This window comes from Mirounga leonina, unplaced genomic scaffold (genome assembly GCF_011800145.1).
Source record: "Mirounga leonina isolate KUSES-001 unplaced genomic scaffold, KU_Mleo_1.0 Mir_101609, whole genome shotgun sequence".
Lineage (NCBI taxonomy): Eukaryota > Metazoa > Chordata > Mammalia > Carnivora > Phocidae > Mirounga > Mirounga leonina.
In genome coordinates this window covers 12601282-12619739 of record NW_023270164.1, presented here as the reverse complement: position 1 = coordinate 12619739, position 18458 = coordinate 12601282, and the positions used below count along the sequence as shown (strand labels likewise).

The following is an 18458-nucleotide window of genomic DNA, read 5'->3' as shown; positions in this document are numbered from 1 at the left end:
TCACTGCTTACTAAATCAACTTCGGGACCTGTTCCCACCAAGTAAGCTCCATCTTACTGGCACACGTAGCCTGCCCGCCCTGTGCCCTGGGGTGTGGTGGGAGTGGAGGACTAAAGCTTCAGGGCTGGAACTGAACTTGCAACTTTTCTGCCTGCCTCCTTCCCTATATACGTTTGCTCTTTCCTTGTGATTTTTGATGCAGAAATGCTTTGGAAAGGCACAACAGATGCTTCGTATCAACGTAAGTTTAGTGGAATTGACTGGAGGGGCTTCCCTGGTTTAACTACGGAATGGTTAAACCCTTTCTTTTTCATGTTCTCAGTCGTCTGACACCCATACCCCTGCCTTTCCTTGGGGTAAAGCCACAGCAGAGAAGGATGGCAGGCCCCCGGGTCTTGTCAAGAGTGTATTTTGCTGTGCCTCACCAGTGGGGCCCCTGTGGAAGGATGCATGCCCAGCGCTGCCGGTGAAGGCATGGCTGGTTGAGTGGCCATCTTGTGGGGTGTCTGTGGAATCCACTGGTCAAGCGTGCACATGTTAGAGAGTTGGTTTGGAACCCACTCTGGCTTTTTCTAGCTTTGTGACCTCGGTCAAATCACAGGCTGAGTTTCAGGGGTCCCACCATGTGTACGACAGGAGTGATTAATGTCTACTACCTCACGCTCTCTCTGGTTGTGAGCATTGAGAGAGAATGCACGTGGTCAAATAATGTCTGATGGCCTGGTGCCTGGCATGTTCTGAGAGCCCAAATGTTAGCAGATAGTATTTATTTACCTTATGTTGAGTTCTTTACACTGTTTGGCCCCTGCCTACCTCTTCTTGCTACCCTGTCCAATTTCACTGGCCTCTGCCTGGAATTTGCCCTTCCCCGGTCCTGAGCCCCCAACCTTGTCTTTCAAGATGGGTAGAGTGTCCACCTTCCGAGAAGCCCTGTGTGACCCCATCCATATTCTCACCTCTATCCACAGATAATGTCTTTACTCCTTCCCCAATAACTCTGTGATTCACTTCCCGGGCAAGGGCTGTGATGCCTGACTTAATCTGTGTATTTCTAATATCTGCACCCTTGCTGGGGCCTGGCAGGCTTACAGTAGACCCCTAATAAATACTGGATGAATAAGGGAGCGTACATGTGTGTATTTGCTTTTTGGGTGTTGTCTTGTGTGTGTGCGCGTATGTGTGTGTGCGTTTGACTTTGGTGAGTTCAAATCTTCACATGCACCTTGCAGTGTCTAGTGTGTGTGATGAGGGCTTGTTTCCAGGTGTGTCAGATGGTGACTGAGTGTGGGACTCTCTCTCTGACAGTTTATGTCTGTTTCTGAGACAAGTGCATGTCTGCGTGGGTCTGTCTGTGACAGAGCATCTGTGGTTTCTTTCTGATGGGGTGGATGTCCGTTTGTATTCCTGTGACAGATTCTGGGTAGCTATTTCTGGACAGTTTCAGTGACAACGCTGCATGTTTGCTGGTGTGGGGGGGGCGTGTCTATCCACATCTGTTTTGTGACACTGCCTATCTGTGGCTCTGTCGCATAAGTATGTCTGCCTTTGGAGCAGTACTTGTGTGTGTCTGGAGCATCTGTGTGTCTTCCTGTGACAGACTCAAGGTCTCTCATTTCTGGGACAGTACAAGTCTTCCTCTGACAGTGCATGTCTGATGGTGCCAGTGTCTTTGTGACAAGTTCTGGTGGTGTGTCTGACAAGACATTTCTGTGTCATTGTCACATGGCAACGTCGGTCCATGTGAATCTCTCTGGAGTGCCTGTCTTTCTGTAACAGTGTTTCTCTGGGTGTCATTCCGGGACATAACTGGCAGCATGGCTGCCTGACTGTGGATGTCAGTCTGTGACAGTAGATGTCTGCATGTGTGTCTAGGACAAGTTTACATGAATGTGTCTGACTATAGGTTTTGCGTATATCACATGGAACTTCTGTGTCGAGTGCATCTCTGTCTTCCTGCGGCGTGAGGATCGACTATTTTTCCCAAATTTGCGTTGGAGGGTGTTTTACCACCTGTCTGAGCCCTTTCCATCCCTGTCTCTCATTGGGGAAGCATACCCCCAAGCCACCATCACTCTGGCTCGCTAGCACCCCCCCACCACCACCACCCGAGATCCACTACCCTCTGCCATTCCAGATTCTAGATGTGCTGACTAGGCTCGCGGCCAGACCTAGCCAGGTCTGTCCAGGTTAAGGGCTCCAAAACACCCCACAGGCCTCTGCCTCAGGGCGTGGGAACGCTGTCTCCCGCAGTGGTAGGGGGGTTATCCATCCCTGGAAGCTGGAAAGGTTCTTCCAGGATCCCCGGTTTCAGTTTTGGGGCAGAGGCCGCTGGTCGCCTAGAGGGCTCTCGTCCTGGGTGAGGAGCACTCTTTGGAGACAGGGTCCTGGGTAGCCACAGGCCCCGATTCTTAGAAGCCCGGCCTGGCATTATCTCCGCGCTAATCTCGAAGCAGCGGCTGCAAACCAACTTCCTAGGAAAGGAGGCGGTGCGGTTATTTTTTTAAGTTTATATCTATATATACACATACACACACATATATAAAAACAACCCCGCGCAACAACCAAAACAAATGCGGTTGCTGCAAAGGGATTCCCAGAACCGGTTTCCTCTTCGCGCGCGCGCCCCCCACATTTGCATGCGGGCCCGGCCCCCGCGGAAGATCCGGGCATGTATTTGCATGAGGGGGTACTTGAAGCGTTGAGGGTGGTATGCAAATAAGGATTGGCTCCGATTGGCTGGGGTACAGCAGGTGCCGCGTCCGGATTGATCAAAGCCAAGTGGGCGGGGCTGTCGCCCGGGGCGACTCTCTCGGGAGGCGCGTGCCCCGGCTCAGTAGCGTTGGGGCTGGCGCGCGCGTCGAATCTTAACGTTGCGCTGTTTTGCGGGCGCTTTGGGGCCATCAGCTTCTTTGCCTTCCACCCTGGCGCCCCCAAGTCCTGGCTCCCCAGCCTCGCTACCCCGGGCATCCACGCCCTGCGGGCTCAGCGGGCTCAATCTGCGCAGCACCACCTCCATGTTGACTAAGCCTCTGCAAGGGCTCCCTGTGGCCCCCGTGACCCCCACGCCGCCGCCAGGTGAGCGAGGCTCCCCTACCGCGACTAGGCCGGGCGGGCTGAAGTGGTTGAGGGCGCTGCGGGGGGAGGGGGGAAGGGGTCGCGGCCGGGCTCAGCACGCAGCCACCCTGACTTCCTCGCCTCCGCCTGCGTAGGAGGCAAAGATCGCGAAGCGTTCGAGGCCGAGTACCGACTCGGCCCCCTCCTTGGTAAGGGGGGCTTTGGTACCGTCTTCGCAGGACATCGCGTCACAGACCGACTCCAGGTACCAACCACGAGGGTCTTGGGTGGGTCAGGGGTGGTGTGTGTGTGTGCGTGTGTGTGTGCGTGCGCGCGCGTGTGTGCGTGTGTGTTGTGTGTGCGTGTGGCGGGGGCGGGAGTCCCGAGGCTGGGATGCTGATTGACCAGGGGATGAGCCGACAATGTGTGCGTGGTAGGGTCATGAGGACCAGGATCCGGGTTGGTGGGGGTGCCGGAGCGCGCGCACGTGCGCGCGCTTGTTTGTGTGTGTGGCGATCCAGGTGGGTATGTGGGGGGGGGAGGAGGTTTCAGGGCAGGGATGCTGGAGGTCCAGGGAGTGAGACTGAGGAGTGGGGGTCGTGAGGACTCTAGACCCTGGGATCCAGGGGATGTGTATCTGTGTGGGAAGGTAGAGACCCAGAGCTGAGATTTGGGGGATTTCGAGGGCAGATGTCCAGCGTGGAGTCCTTAGGACCAGGACCCCAGTACAGAGTTGGGGTGTCTTGGAGCTGGATGGGAAGATTGAGGGCTTGGGGTATTAGGAAATTCAGAGCCCAGGATCTGGAGTGAGGGGTCCTGAAGCCTGAGAAGAGAGAACCCAGGGCCAAGGATGATGGGAGAGGTGAACTTGGTTCTGGGGACTTGGAGGGCAGGGGAGAAGCTCCAGCTCATTTTGGGTTGTGGTGTAGCGAGGTTGGCACCAGAAAGACTAGGGTGAGGGTCAAGACTGGGAGGGGTGTGGGGGTCGTCTGCTGGCCCCCTCACCTCAGCTCTCTTCTCCAGGTGGCCATCAAAGTGATCCCCCGGAATCGTGTGCTGGGCTGGTCCCCCTTGGTGAGTATCTTTGGAGTCCCTGACCTGGCGACGCCATCTCTGAAAGATGGACTCTACCCCCTTGCCTTTCTGGGGCTTGTATGATTCCCTGGGCCCTGTAACGGTGAGGAGAACACTCCTACCAGCCTGTGTTTACTCCCCTGTGGTGACATCCACACCTCCATACAGTTCTGACTCACCCCAGCTCCCCTAGGGCCCTGGATTCTCCTCCTCCAACCCTCCTTTCTCCTCCTCCCTCCAAACACTGCCTCAGGGGCTGCCCGCAGGGCATGCTGGTGGGGAAAGAGGGGCATAGGTCACTGGTTGCCATGGTGACGGTGGCTGCTTCTCTTCGGCCGTTAGAACGCTAACGGACAACAGGGCGGGTCTGGGCAAGTTGTAGGTGTGGGAGCGCCCCCTGGAGGACTCTGGGGGAGACTGCGCCTGCGCAGGCTGTGGGACCCGGAGGGAGAAGTTGCGCCTGCGCAGTAGCGAAATTTTCATCACCGTGAGAAAACCTGTCTGCGGCTGTGCTAGTCAGCGGACTGGCCGGGAGAGGGCCCCACCTCAGGCAGGAAGGCGGATTCTGGCTGTCCATGAGCCCGCACCGGGCTTCTAGCGTGGAGCGGCTTCTGTGGCCAAGCATTTATGCCTTTTATTGAGCACTGTGTGTCTCAGGCTTTGCTTCATCATCAAAGTTTACTGTGTTCCAAGTCCCACTGAGTACTTGAGTTCAACACAGTTCTAGATGTTTAGTGACAGACAAAACATCACATAGTATTATTGAGTTCTTACTTTGTTCCTTTGCAATTAATCACTTTCAGCTACTTAACAAATGTATATTGAGCACCTACTATGTGCCAGGCAGAATTTTAGGCATTTGGCAAAATATCACATTTATTGAGAGCTCATTTTGTGCCAGGTCCTTTTCTACTAATTGCTTTTACCTATTTAATAAATATGTATTAAGCCCTACCCTGTTACCAGGCACTGTTATAGTCAGTGAACAAAACAGACAAACCATTATACAATAACAGTATTTATTGCGTGCTGACTCTGTGCCAGACTGTGCTATAAAGTGCTTTCAACTATTTAACACACATTTATTGAGCACCCACTGTATGTAAGGCACTGTTCTAATCTGTTCTGAGATGCCAGTGAACAAAAGATACACTATTACATAATAGTGTTCATCAGTTGCTTCTTCAGCAGAAGGTCTTTTTTTAAAAAGATTTTATTTATTCATTTCAGAGACAGCATGAGTGCATGCGCACGCGAGAGTCGGGGGGAGGGGCAGAGAGAGAGAGAGAGCATCTCAAGCAGACTCCCTCCTGGCTGAGCTTGGAGCCCGACGTGGGGCTTGATCCCACGACCCATGAGATCAGGACCTGAGCTGAAACCCAGAGTCGGATGCTCAACCGACTGAGCCACCTAGGTGCCTCAAGAAGGCCTTTTTTTTTTTTCCTTAAACGGACTTTCATTTACTGAAATATTCACTGAGCTCCTACAATATGCCAGATGTGTATAGGCATAGTGGCTCAAACCATGTTTCAGTGGCTGTGTTTGAGCCCTTAAGATGAGGAAACTGAGGCTCAGGGACGGAAGTGGGTTGCTGAAGGCCACACAGTCAGGAGGCTGAGGGGCTATGATTTAAGTTCAGGCGAGAAGTCAGCCTCAGAGCTGCTGGCCTGACGTCTTTGTTCTCTTTTCTCTCCCCCTCCCCCCACAGTCAGACTCAGCCACATGCCCACTAGAAGTCGCATTGCTATGGAAGGTGGGTGCAGGCGGTGGGCACCCTGGTGTGATCCGCCTGCTTGACTGGTTTGAGACACCAGAAGGCTTCATGCTGGTCCTCGAACGGCCGTTGCCTGCCCAGGATCTCTTTGACTACATCACAGAGCAGGGCCCATTAGGCGAGGGCCGGAGCCGCTGCCTGTTTGCCCAGGTAGTGGCAGCTGTTCGGCACTGCCACGCTCGTGGAGTTGTCCATCGTGACATCAAGGATGAGAACATCCTGATGGATCTCCGCCGGGGCTGTGCCAAACTCATTGATTTTGGTTCCGGTGCCCTGCTTCATGATGAACCCTATACTGATTTTGATGGTAAGTCTTCGCTAAATCTCAATGGGGGTGGGTTACCTTTTATCGTTATAGTCCCCTGATCTTTGACCTCTAGGCTGTGGTGGTCTGTGCTCCTTGATCTATATTGCACCTTTATAAGGTTCTTGAGTTTTAATATTGGGGACTCTCAAGCCTTGTCCTCTGCTAAAGTCCATCTTCTGACAGTGCCCAGACCTGGTGAGGGGATTGTGTTATTATCCTGAGTATTCCTTTTCTGTCTGGTAAAGGGATCCTACTGTTACTTTTAAGTGCTTTTATTCTGTTGAGGCCACTCTGCTGTTACCTTAACTGTTCTTTTTCTGATGATGAGACTCTGCTGTTATATTTAAAGAACTCTTGTGGTTAGGGGACCCTACTCAGGTAGTGTGTTCTCTTAATTCTGGTGAGGGGACCATACTTCCTGGGGAGGGGATGTGGGAGAACGGCATTATCCGAGAGTGGTCTAATCTCTGGCTTATGTGCAGGGACAAGGGTGTACAGCCCCCCAGAGTGGATCTCTCGTCACCAGTACCACGCACTCCCAGCCACTGTCTGGTCGCTGGGTATCCTCCTCTATGACATGGTGTGTGGGGACATTCCCTTCGAGAGGGACCAGGAGATTCTGGAGGCTGAGCTCCACTTCCCTGCCCATGTGTCCCCAGGTGAGGCCTTCACCAGTCCTAGCTCAGTGGACTCCATCCTACCCAGGGACTAGTGTCCCCAGTTGACTGCTAATCTTCTGTGTGCTTCTGATCTGCAGACTGCTGTGCCCTAATCCGCCGGTGCCTGGCCCCCAAACCCTCTGCCCGACCCTCACTGGAGGAGATACTGCTGGACCCCTGGATGCAGACACCAGCTGAGGATGCACCCCTGAATGCCCCCAAGGGGGGTCCTACCCCTTTGGCCTGGTCCCTGCTGCCCTAGTCCTAGCCAGGCCCCTGCTAGTTGGAATAGCCGTCCCATGGCATGCCACAGGGATAGATGGACATCTGTTGACCTGGTTATACAGGTCATTAAAAATCCAGTGTTACTAGGGTCAGAGATTGGGGATCAGGGGTCAAGAGACATAAGTGAAGTCTGCCCACTCCCCATCCCAATCCTGCTAAGGAGCCTTCCTCCCAGAACTTATGGTCTCTTATTCTGGAGGGCGGGAGGAACTTCCTTATTTCTCATTTTGCTAAGGGTGTTTATTTGGTTGAAGTTCCTTCCATTCTGAGCCCCAGGACTCTTATTCTGATGAGTTGTAACCCCTACACTGGCACCTCCTGCTACCACCACACACACTTAGTTCAAATGCTCTCACTTGGGCAAGGGTGCTTTCCTTCCAATGCCCCAGCAGCTCTTATTTTAGCAAAAGGACCCTTTTTCCTAGCCCAGGGTCCTATATTCAGTGAAGCTGCTTGCCTACCTCAGCCCAGGGTTGCTTATTCTGGGGGAGGTAATGCCCTATTGTTATCCCAAGACTTTTTTTTTTAATTATTTTTTATTATTATTATTTTATTTTTATTTTTTATTTTTATTTTTTGGTGAGGGGACCCTACTCTGTTATCCCAAGTGCTCTTATTCTGGTGAGGAGAACCCTACTTCCATGATTTGGGAAGGAATGGGAGATGGACACCACCAGAGTCCGCTAGGATGGGGTGGATGGTTTTTTGGGGGATGGGGTGGGGGAAATCATTCTTGTTGTTTGTTCTCCTGGGCCCCCCCCCTCCATCTTTTTCGGATTCTTGCTGCCTCCTTCTGAGCCAGGATTGTCCAGTTGCTGAAATGTAAATACTTATGTATTGGTGGGAGGGGAGCTCCAACTGTGTCCTCCTCTTCCTTCTCCCCCTGCCTGGATTATTTAAAAAAGCCATGTGTGGAAACCCACTATTTAATAAATGTTATAGAATCAGAAGCGACTGGCCACTTGTAGATGAAGCAAGGAAACACATTATTTGATAAATATAATAGAATCAGAAGCAACTGGCCATTTGTAGATGCAGTGAGGCAATGATGGAGCATTTACTGTATGCTGAGCCAAGAGGGAGGTGGGCTGGATCGCTCCTCTGCTCTCGGAAAGCTTTAGCCCTGTGATATTGTCCTAAAGCTCTTTTATGGGTTCGTCTATGCAGGATCACAAAGAAAAATTTGATTTCCCCCATTCCAGCTCTTACATACCTCCCAGGATGTGCAGAAGGGCTCCGTTGGAGATACTATAGACACTGAAGATGTTTGGGACATATCCCCAGTCAGAGGGCTTGCTCGGCCAGAGAAAAATGTCTCCCCCAACCCCGTTGGAGGAAATAAAGCTCTTCTCCCATGGGAGAAAAGGCCTTTCAGGGCACGGGGTGAGGGAGGGGCCGGGGTTGGGCACTGACGGAAACCTTCCCAGCCCTTCCAGGTTTCCTAATAACATCCAGGGTGTAAGTCACACCTACTTACCTTTGGCCCCTACCTTTTTTCACCTCTCCCTTGCTCTCTTGCTCATCCCTCTCATCTCTCATTCCTCACCTCCTGACGTACCCACCCTAACCTCAGCTGTACCCTCTCTTGCCCCGCTTTCACAAAGCTAACCTGAAAGCCTCTCATCTGGTGGCTTACCTGGCCCCTTCGTACTCCTTTCCCTCCTCAATAGGGACTCGCTTAACCTCCCTACTCTCAGTCTCACCTCTCCAGCACCTTCTCACTCGTGTGGGCTAACTGCTCCGCTTTCAACAGCTAGGTTACCAGCCTGCCCCTCGCCTGCCCCCCCCCCCCGTCTCCTTTACCTCCCAGACGCCTGCGGGCTCTCCAGGGGGCGGGGCCTCGCCGGGAGGTGGGGGTAAAGAGGAACTTCAGTCCAATCACGAAGGTACCCAGGAGTTTGGGTGCGGAAAGGGCGGGATCATCTGTAGAAGGTGCCAATGAAGAGCCGAGATAGAAGAGGATCAGCTGAACCAATTAGACAAGGACACACTATGGGCGGGTGATCTGGAAAGCGGGATCAATGAAGACGAGGGCGGGTCTAGTAACGGGAATGAACCAATGAGGCTCTGTGGAGACAGCAAGAGGCTGAGTCGGCCGCGTGTTGGGTCTCCCCATCCTGACCGAATCTGGAAATCCCAAGGCTGCGGTCTTAGGTTCACTGTCCGGGAGCAGACCGGGAAAGCCGCGGCTCTGGCCAGCCCCTCACTCGCTCCACTCCCACCCCGGAGGCCCGGAAGCGGAAGTGACGGACACGGAAGTGCCCTGCTGTTGCCGAGGGGACGGACCAGGCAGATGCCAACATGGCAGCGGTTGGGTCTGGCGGTTCCACCGCGGCGGCTGGGCCAGGGGCGGTCTCCGCGGGGGCGCTGGAGCCTGGAACCGCGAATGCGGGTGAGACAGGCCGTGGCCGAGCAGACGGCGGCCGGGCGAGGGTCGGGATCGCTTGAGGGGGGTCAGGAAGTTTCCTCCCTCAAGCGAGAGGGAGCATCCCGTATGGACCAATCTATGTGTGTGTGGCGGGGGGTGGGGGAGGGAGGACGGAACGGCCCACTGTGAGTGTGTTGGAAGGCGGGGAAGAGACCATTCTGAGGGTGATGGGGGTCCCCTTCCGCATATGGAGAGTGGAGATCATTCTGAGTCTGGGGGGTTATTGCCTCTGGGGGGAGGCTAAGACCATTCTGAGTGTGTGGGGGGTCCGTCCTTAGAGAAGGGAGAGAGCATTCTGAGGGTGGGAAAGTTCTTCCTTATAGAAGAGAGAGGCTGTTCTGAGGGTGGTGGTTTCTTCCTTATAAAGGAATAGGGGGTATTGTGAATTAGGGTGGGGCGGGTCCTTCCTTACCCGACTTAGAGGGTCCATTTTGAGGGTTAGGATGTCCGTTATAAGGAGATAGGACCGTCCTGGGGGTCCCTTCCTAATGGTGGTAGAGTTCATTGTATGTTGGAGTGGGAGGGTCCTTCCTTACATGGCAGAGAAAAGACGTTCTAAGGGTGCAGGGCCCTTCTTTATAGCGGGGAGAGTTCGTTGTGAGTGTGAGTAGAACAAGGAATGATTCCTTGGCTGGAGGTAGGGAAGGTGCGGTGGTGGGAGGATGACTGGACCATGTGAAGTATAGGGAAATATTTCCTTATGTCCTCGAGGGAAGCAGACCATTCTTGGTGCAGTAACCATTTATTATACGGGGTTCAATCCTAGGGACTGTAGAGGAGTTATTTCTTAAGTTTGTGAAACCATTCTGTGTCAGAGGGACTCTGGTGGTCACAGAAGGTAGGAGTTGGAGAGACCATTCTTAGTGTGAGGGGATGGACTAATACCTTAGATGGGAGAGAGTACGTTCTTTAGGGGGTGGACATGCCTTATATAGTGGTTTCATTCCCTGTATTGAGGTATCATTCTTGACGTAGGACAACCCCTCATTAAATAGAAGCATCATTTCATATAAATCTTCGGTTTGCTCACCCACATAATGGAATCCTTGTAGCTCACTCAGAGATCAGAGCAACATAGGGGTCTGCTGATGTAATCCACATAAATCCTTTACCCCAGTGATAGGTAGATGGTTAGCACTCAATAAATGTTGAGAATGTGGTTGGTATTCTGTCTTGGGGTGAGTTGCTTCACACACACGGGAGGCAGAGAGGGGGCCGAGTGTGTCCCAGCACCTGCTCCAGCCATTTCCTGATACCTCAGTAAGGATTCCGGGTATGGGCTGGACAGGGTGAGGCCCACTTCCTCCTTTGTGGCTCGTCCTGCCTGTTGAGGCAGTAGAAGTAGCTGGGAGTCAGACCCTCCTTGGAGTCAGGACAGGGAGGCAGAGGGAGGAAGTGGCAGTGGCTAGGAGGGTCCTGGTTAAGAAAGGAGTGAGGGGGAAGGTGGTGGTGTGGCTGTGCCCCAGCAGCTTCTGACCCGTTCTTCCGCCTTGCTCATTCCATTTCCCACAGCTCACCGGCGCCTCAAATACATATCCCTAGCCGTGCTGGTGGTCCAGAATGCCTCCCTCATCCTCAGCATCCGCTACGCCCGCACACTGCCTGGGGACCGCTTCTTTGCCACCACTGCTGTGGTCATGGCCGAAGTGCTCAAAGGTCTCACCTGCCTGCTGCTGCTCTTCGCACAGAAGAGGGGTATGAGCCAGCAAGGGAGCATGCACTGGGGGCAGTGACGGGACTGGGCATGGGCGCGTGCGGGCGTGTACACCCAGGCCCACATGGAGGGTTTGCTGGGGGAATAGCACTGTATCACTGTGTCTGCAACCACCTGGGGAGTGTGTAAGTGCAGCTAATCTGCCTGGTCCCTTCAGCTATGAGTAGCCGCAGCCACACTCTTAAACCCCTAATGCCTTGGAAGCTGGCATGTGTGGACTGTAGGAGTGAAATAGTCTGTGCCCATAAGGTAGCAGGTGACCCTTACAGGGTGGTTCATTTATTTCCCTTTAACTTTGCATTATGGATCATTTTAAGCATATACAAACCCGGAGAGAATAACAAAATAATAAAATGTTCGTGTACCCATCACCCAGATTCATCAGTTGTCAACTCATGGCCCCTCTGCCATTAAACAGCATCAGTGATTATCCACTCACTGCCAATCTACATGTCTGCCTACCTACTCACTCCCTGCCTTATTATACTGCAGTGTGTCCCACATGAAGTAAGTAGTGTTTTGAAGTAACCCCGCCCCCCACCTTACTATCTGAAATAAGTATTTTGGTACATTAAAAAAAATAATTGCAATATCTAAAAATCATACATCAAAAAATGAACCATAATTTTTTAAAGTTAATAAAATAATCAAATATCCAGTCAAGTGTTCACACTTATAATGGTTTTTCAAATATCATAAAAGTTTTAAAGAATTTGTTTCAGTCGGGTTTATATAAGGTCAGTGCCTTGCAATTGGTTGATGTCTTCTAGGTCTGTTAACCTCAGGGTTCTCCTCCAGCTCTTTGTGATCTGCAGTTAATTTCTTGAAGAGAGCAGGTCGTTTGTCTTGGAGACTTGGGACAGCCTGGATTTTGCTGGCTGCCTCCTTGTATCATTTAACATGTTCTACCCTCTGTATTTCCTAGAAGTTGGATTTATCTACTAATTTAAACACCTCCCTAAAGGCCTGCTTTAAAACGTTGCCGCCAATTGTTTCTCTATAAAGGCCTTGCCGGGGCGCCCAGGTGGCTCAGTCAGTTAAGCATCTGACTCTTGATTTCAGCTCAAGTCATGAGATCAAGCCCCGCATTGGGCTCTGTGCTCAGCAGTGGGGAGTTGCCTTGAGATTTTCTCCCTTTCCCTCTGCCCCTCCCCCTGCTTGTGTGCACGCACACTCTAGTAAGTAAATAAAGCTTTAAAAAAATAAAGGCCTTGCCTGTGTAAAGGATACAGATGTATGTTCTAGCTCTGCTCTCAGTATTTACACTGAAGAAAACAATCTTGCCCACTCATTAGTGCCAGGGCCCTGGGAGGCAGCAGTTTGGGAACCCACCTGTTCTGTTCTTTCTGTTTTTTTTTAAGTTGAAGTATAGTTGACATACACAGTTAACCCTTGAACAACACGGGTTTGAGCTGTGCAGGCCCACTTAGATGCAGATTTCTTTTTTCTAACAAATATAGTATTGAAAATGTATTTTCCTTATGATTTTCTTTTTTCTAGTTTACTTTAATGTAATAATACAGTATATAATACATATAACATAGAAAATGTTCTATGTTCTCAGTAAGACTTCCAGCCAACAGTAGGCTATTAGGAGTTAAGTTTGGGGGTTCAGGGAATCAAAAATTCTTTGCAGATTTTTAACTGTGTGGGGGGTTGGTGCCCCAACTCCTGTGCTGTTCACTGGTCAACTGTAATGTTATCTTAGTTTCAGGTGTACAACATACTGATTCAACAATTCTCTACATTACACAGTGCTCACCATGATAAGCGCAGTCACCATCTGTCACCATACAAAGCTATTACCATATTATTGGCTGTATTCCCTGTGCTGTACTTTTTTTTTTTTTTAAAGATTTTATTTATTTATTTGACAGAGAGAGACACAGCGAGAGAGGGAATACAAGCAGGGGGAATAGGAGAGGGAGAAGCAGGTTTCCCGCGGAGCAGGGAGCCCGACGCGGGGCTCGATCCCAGGACCCTGGGATCATGACCTGAGCCGAAGGCAGACGCTTAACGACTGAGCCACCCAGACGCCCCTCCCTGTGCTGTACTTTTCATCCCTGTGACTTACTTATTTTTATAACTGGAACTTTGTACCTTGTAACCCCCTTCGCCTATTTCGCCCTTCTCCTACTCCCCTCCCCTCCAGCAACTACCAGTTCTCTAGGAGTCTATGAGTCTGTGTCTGTTTTTGTTGTTTGTTTGTTTTGTTTTTTAGATTCCAGGAGTCCGTGAAATCATTTGTCTTTCTTGGTCTAACTTCTTTCACTTGGCATAATGCCCTCAAGGTCCATCATCTGCTCTGTCCTCCCCCCCCCCCGCCCCCCATCTGCTCTGTTCTCAGTTGATTGTGAGACACTTCAGGTGCTCACTGTGGCAGGCCCTGCCCTGGCTATGGAGGTGACTGTGCTAGCTGGGCAGGCTGCATCCTGCCCTCATGGGGCTGATCCTGCCCTTGGGGGGCTGATATTTTAAATGGGGAGAAACAAAGAGCCACAGCCTTAACCGCAGGCCTTCACCTCAGATCTACAATTTCAACCCCTCCCCCATGTTTTTTTTCCCTTAAATCAGTTTTGTGGTAAAACTTGGCCTGCCGCGATGTAGGGCTATTTGTATATCTGTGGTGTTTTTTTTTTTAATTTTTCTCATTTGGTGTGAACATTTACACAAGTCGCCGCAGAGATACGAATATGTGTGGTTATGGTGCGCAGCCCCCTGTGTGTGGGCATGTTACGTAAAGGATGTGCTCGATCTACCATGTTACTTTTCTGATGCCTGGAAAATGTCCAACACCCAAACCCCTGGGCCCAGAGAATTGGGGCTAGGGGTTCGAGATTGGTAATTACTCCCAGGATTGAGGCCGTGAAGGGCCAGGACGGGGTTTTGCGAACGAGCCCTCAGCACGAGGTCCCTGTGATAACCTTGTGCAGAGTTGTGGGGGTTTTCACAGAGAAGGTGAACTGCAAAAAAGTGCGGTGAGCTTTGCAGAGGCCTTAACTCTCCAGGAGCAGGAGTGTATTGGTGGGAGCAGGTCCCAACCAGACTTGGCTGCTGACTAGTCCAGCTTCCACTCTTCCCTGTGGCGAGGGCGGCTACATCAGTGTATTGGTGGGAGCAGGTCCCAACCAGACTTGGCTGCTGACTAGTCCAGCTTCCACTCTTCCCTGTGGCGAGGGCGGCTACATCAGTGTGTCACTGTCATTGTTTGTCTGGCGGACAGAGTGGGAGATGGCCCCTGCCCTCAGGCAGCTCGAGGGCCAGTAAGGAGCTAGGAGGAGTGTCAAAGTCGAGTTTCAAACGTCCCCTCTGGTCAGCAGCCTTGCATTCATACTCCTAAGGCCTCTACTTCACAAGCTAGTTCATGCTGACGATTTCATTGGATAGACGGGTATTGAGTGCTTGCCCTGAATGTAAGCTGAGTGAATACGGTCTGTGAGCCTCAGCCGCAGAGCTAAGGACGATTTTTTTGTGTCCATGAAACTGGTAGCCAAGAGGACTGCTGGAGATGTGGGGAAACTGAGAGCACAGGCCTCATTCGAGCCCTCAGGAAGTCAGAGCGTGGTGGGGAGACACAGGACCGGGCCCAGTCCTGGCCCTCAGAGGATCTTCAGTGCTAAAGAGGGCTGTCCTCCACCCCACCCCCCAATACACCCCAGGTAACGTGAAACACCTGGCGCTCTTCCTCCACGAGGCTGTCCTGGTGCAGTATGTGGACACGCTCAAGCTCGCGGTGCCCTCTCTCATCTACACCTTGCAGAATAACCTCCAGTATGTTGCCATCTCCAACCTGCCGGCTGCCACTTTCCAGGTGAGCCCCATGCCCACTGTGGCCTCAGAGGGGTCAGCTGGGGTCAGGGAGGTAGGAGGCTGACGAGGGAGGGCTGCAGAGAGCTGGGGCTTTGTGTCACCTTTGAAATGTCCTTGGCTCTCCCTCGACCTCACTTTCTTCATCTGTGAGAATTGGGAATGGGATTGCCTCCTCACCAGGATGCTGGGACGGCTGAAAGAAATAATAATACCCAGGAAGATCCCTTGGTTGGCAATAGGTGGGCCTTTGGCTGTTTGCAGGCAGCCTTGGAAAACGGTTAAAGAGCCTGGATTCTGGGGCCAGGCTCCCTGGGTCCAAATCCCACCTCTGCTACTTCCCAGCTGGGTGATCTCTGGCAAGTCAGTTCACCTCTCTGTGCCTTAGTTTCCCCATCTTCCCATCGGATGTTACAATAGCGCCCACTTCATCTGCGCGAGCCCTGAGAGAATAGATTCGTGTGCCGTGCTCACAGCGGACACTGTGTCAATGTTTGCCGACGGTATCATCATGGCTGATTTGCTTGCATCAGCACCTATTTATCAAGGACCCCCCCCCCCGCCCTCGTCAGAGAGCCTGTCACTCGTTCACTCACCTGCTGCATGAGCTGGTTCACAGACAACAGCTATATTTACAGATGGTGATGTCTGGGCCGAGACGGGGCAGGTGCTTTGTTCTTCATCACACAGCCGGAAAATGGGGTTGGGACGCGGGCTTGGGTGTGGCCCGGGACTTCCTTGCGGAGCTGTGGACTTTCTGGGAGGCACCGCAGGGCTGTTTGGCGGCCTGCCAGTCGGTGGCCAAGGGCTGGGTAGCTTTATGGTCACCTGCCCCGCCCTGTCCTTCCAACCGGGCGCATGGGGGAGGGCGGCGGGGAACAGCCCTTAGTGCCTCCCACCTGCATACGCATGCAGGTGACGTACCAGCTGAAGATCCTGACCACGGCGCTGTTCTCCGTGCTCATGCTGAACCGCAGCCTCTCCCGGCTGCAGTGGGCCTCCCTGCTGCTCCTCTTCACGGGTGTCGCCATCGTCCAGGCACAGCAAGCTGGCGGCGGGGGCCCTCGGCCACTGGATCAGAACCCCGGGGCAGGCCTAGCTGCCGTCGTGGCCTCATGTCTGTCCTCGGGCTTCGCGGGCGTCTACTTCGAGAAGATCCTCAAGGGCAGCTCGGGCTCCGTGTGGCTGCGCAACCTGCAGCTGGGCCTCTTTGGCACGGCGCTGGGCCTGGTGGGGCTCTGGTGGGCCGAGGGCACCGCTGTGGCCCGCCGCGGCTTCTTTTTCGGGTACACGCCGGCCGTCTGGGGCGTGGTGCTCAACCAGGCCTTTGGCGGGCTGCTGGTGGCTGTTGTCGTTAAGTACGCCGACAACATCCTCAAGGGCTTCGCCACCTCCCTGTCCATCGTGCTGTCCACTGTTGCCTCCGTCCGCCTCTTCGGCTTCCACGTGGACCCGTTGTTCGCCCTGGGTGCTGGGCTGGTCATCGGTGCCGTCTACCTCTACAGTCTGCCCCGAGGTGCCGCCAAAGCCCCTGCCTCCGCCTCCGCCTCGGGGCCCTGCCCTCACCAGCAGCCGCCGGGGCAGCCGCCGCCCCCGAAGCTGTCTTCCCATCGCGGAGACCTCAGCACGGAGCCCTTTCTGCCCAAGTCAGTGCTGGTGAAGTGAGGGCTGGGGGGGGGGGGAGCAACAGGGAGGGGGGCTGGGTGGAGGGTGTTGGGCATCTGCAGGGACCTAAGCTGCCACTGCCTGGCTCCTCTGGAATTGGAAGAGTGTTTTCTCCCAGGTCGCAGAGACTTCTGGAGGGGTGTCACCGGAACCCCTCCTGGCAGACTGAGCCCCCCTCCCCTGGAGGGGGCTTTGAGAGCTGCCTCCTCTGCCGCAGTCAACCCCTCTGGGGGCTGGGCTGGCGGTATTGTCATTCAAGGCCTTTCTTTGCCTGCCTGCCTGCCCTCAGCTGGAGGTGTCCTGTCTTCCATGCCTGGGAGGGCCCCTCCCAGCAGTCCCTCCACCTTTGTAAGGACAAATTGGACAAAAATCCTACAGCTCTTTTAGTGACGGACGCCTGTGGGGTTCAGCTTCCTGTAGCTTGAGGCCTTCTGGCCTCCCTCACAACCACAATGGATCGCATTAGCAGCTCCGGTCTTTTTGTGTGTGTGGCCTTGGGGCAGCTTCCCTGACAGGAGACCCTTGGAAATGGGCCTCTTGTGGGCACCCCCCAGGAGAGAGGCAGGGGCGGGAGCTGAGATGTGCATCAGCCCGTTCCAGAGGAGGGGTTGTGCATCAGCCCATTCCAGGGGAGGGTGCGGTAGGGGCCATCTGTTTTTTAGTGGTTTGGGAATTTGTGGTATAATCAGATAATTAATGATCTGGGGTGCCGGGGGGGGGGCAGGTGGGAGAGGTCCTTGAGTGGCTTGAATCTCAATGAATCTAAGACACTGTCAGATGCTGGATGCAGGCTTCTTTTCCGAGACATCCCGAGAGGGAAGATAAAGCTGCCAACCACTCTTGATCATGCACTGGCTGGATGAGGCACCCTTACTCTGTGATAGGGTGAGGGTGCCTTAAAATCGCTGAAATGTGGAACCTGCCCCCTGCACTCCCCAAAGCTTATTAACCCCTTAACTGTCTCCCAGAATGTGTGTGTGTGCACGCGCGTGTGCATGCGTGCATTTGTGAGTGCGCACACGCATGCGCGGGAGATGCCTGGGCTGTCTTTGCTCTATGTAAATAGGGTCGTTGGATCTTTATTTTTGATTAAGTTGTTCTGATTTTTTGGTTTGTTTTCTAAGGAACTGTAATGAACAAATGTCAGGAGACCCAATGCCAAATAAAGATGTTGTATTTATTTAGTCCACGTGTAGCTTTCTGACCCAGGGGACTCACTGTCTGCGTGGGCTCTGTTACTAACCCCAGGACTACCAGCCTCACAACTGCCGCCCTCGCTTGCTCAGGACGCCTGCCTGCCAGCCCCCCCTCCCCCCCAGCTGTCTGTGTTTCTCTCTTCCTCCCCATTCCTACCACAGGTTGCTCACCAAGGTGAAGGGTTCGTAGCTGCTGGGATTGAAGACGCTGGCCTGGCCTCCTTCTCCCCTCTTGCCCTGGCCCAACCAGGACCAAACTCTGATCAGTATTAGGGGTGGGGGGAGGTAGACACTGAACCCCCAACCTGGCCCCCCCACCCCCCCACCCTGCTCCCACACAGGGGAACACAACCAAACTCTGGTAATGAGGGCATGGATAGGACCCATCTCGGCCTCCAGCCCGCGTCGCCCCCATATCCTTGCCACTCCCATACTTTCTTAGGTGAGTTTTTGCAAATAAAATGTGTTTCGTATCTTGCCGGCTTGGGTTGGGAA

General features: G+C 53.2%; 2 protein-coding genes across 6 annotated transcripts; both read left to right on the top strand.

The window, feature by feature from the left end:
• Positions 1-66: 66 nt before the first annotated feature.
• On the top strand, positions 67-8090 carry PIM2 (Pim-2 proto-oncogene, serine/threonine kinase). Of its 2 annotated transcripts, XM_035004393.1 has the most exons (6): positions 67-3075; positions 3210-3319; positions 4078-4128; positions 5837-6209; positions 6692-6868; positions 6967-8090. In XM_035004393.1, exons 1-6 carry the CDS (start codon positions 3015-3017, stop codon positions 7128-7130), a joined length of 936 nt encoding a protein of 311 aa, XP_034860284.1. In that variant the 5' UTR covers positions 67-3014; the 3' UTR covers positions 7131-8090. The 2 variants fall into 2 exon arrangements, with proteins under 2 accessions (XP_034860284.1, XP_034860288.1); XM_035004397.1 differs by lacking the exon at positions 6692-6868.
• Positions 8091-9242: 1152 nt separating this feature from the next.
• Positions 9243-18440, top strand: SLC35A2 (solute carrier family 35 member A2). 4 transcript variants are annotated; one of them, XM_035004294.1, is made up of 6 exons: positions 9249-9545; positions 11094-11276; positions 14955-15106; positions 16018-16748; positions 17545-17652; positions 18126-18198. In XM_035004294.1, exons 1-5 carry the CDS (start codon positions 9455-9457, stop codon positions 17609-17611), a joined length of 1224 nt encoding a protein of 407 aa, XP_034860185.1. In that variant the 5' UTR covers positions 9249-9454; the 3' UTR covers positions 17612-17652; positions 18126-18198. The 4 variants fall into 4 exon arrangements, with proteins under 4 accessions (XP_034860200.1, XP_034860185.1, XP_034860180.1 ...); XM_035004309.1 differs by lacking the exon at positions 17545-17652 and having other exon boundaries at positions 9243-9545; positions 16608-16748; positions 18126-18440; XM_035004289.1 differs by lacking the exon at positions 18126-18198 and having other exon boundaries at positions 17545-17951.
• Positions 18441-18458: the final 18 nt, after the last annotated feature.

What these genes read in the sequence shown, in the direction of transcription:
- PIM2 (XM_035004393.1), top strand. Translation starts at nt 3,015, where the DNA reads ATGTTGACTAAGCCTCTGCAAGGGCTCCCTGTGGCCCCCGTGACCCCC. An exon ending in GCGTCACAGACCGACTCCAG is followed by an intron (nt 3,320 to 4,077) that starts GTACCAACCACG and finishes TCTCTTCTCCAG; the next exon opens with GTGGCCATCAAAGTGATCCC. An exon ending in ACCCTATACTGATTTTGATG is followed by an intron (nt 6,210 to 6,691) that starts GTAAGTCTTCGC and finishes GCTTATGTGCAG; the next exon opens with GGACAAGGGTGTACAGCCCC.
- SLC35A2 (XM_035004294.1), top strand. Translation starts at nt 9,455, where the DNA reads ATGGCAGCGGTTGGGTCTGGCGGTTCCACCGCGGCGGCTGGGCCAGGG. An exon ending in GCCTGGAACCGCGAATGCGG is followed by an intron (nt 9,546 to 11,093) that starts GTGAGACAGGCC and finishes CATTTCCCACAG; the next exon opens with CTCACCGGCGCCTCAAATAC. An exon ending in TGCCGGCTGCCACTTTCCAG is followed by an intron (nt 15,107 to 16,017) that starts GTGAGCCCCATG and finishes ATACGCATGCAG; the next exon opens with GTGACGTACCAGCTGAAGAT.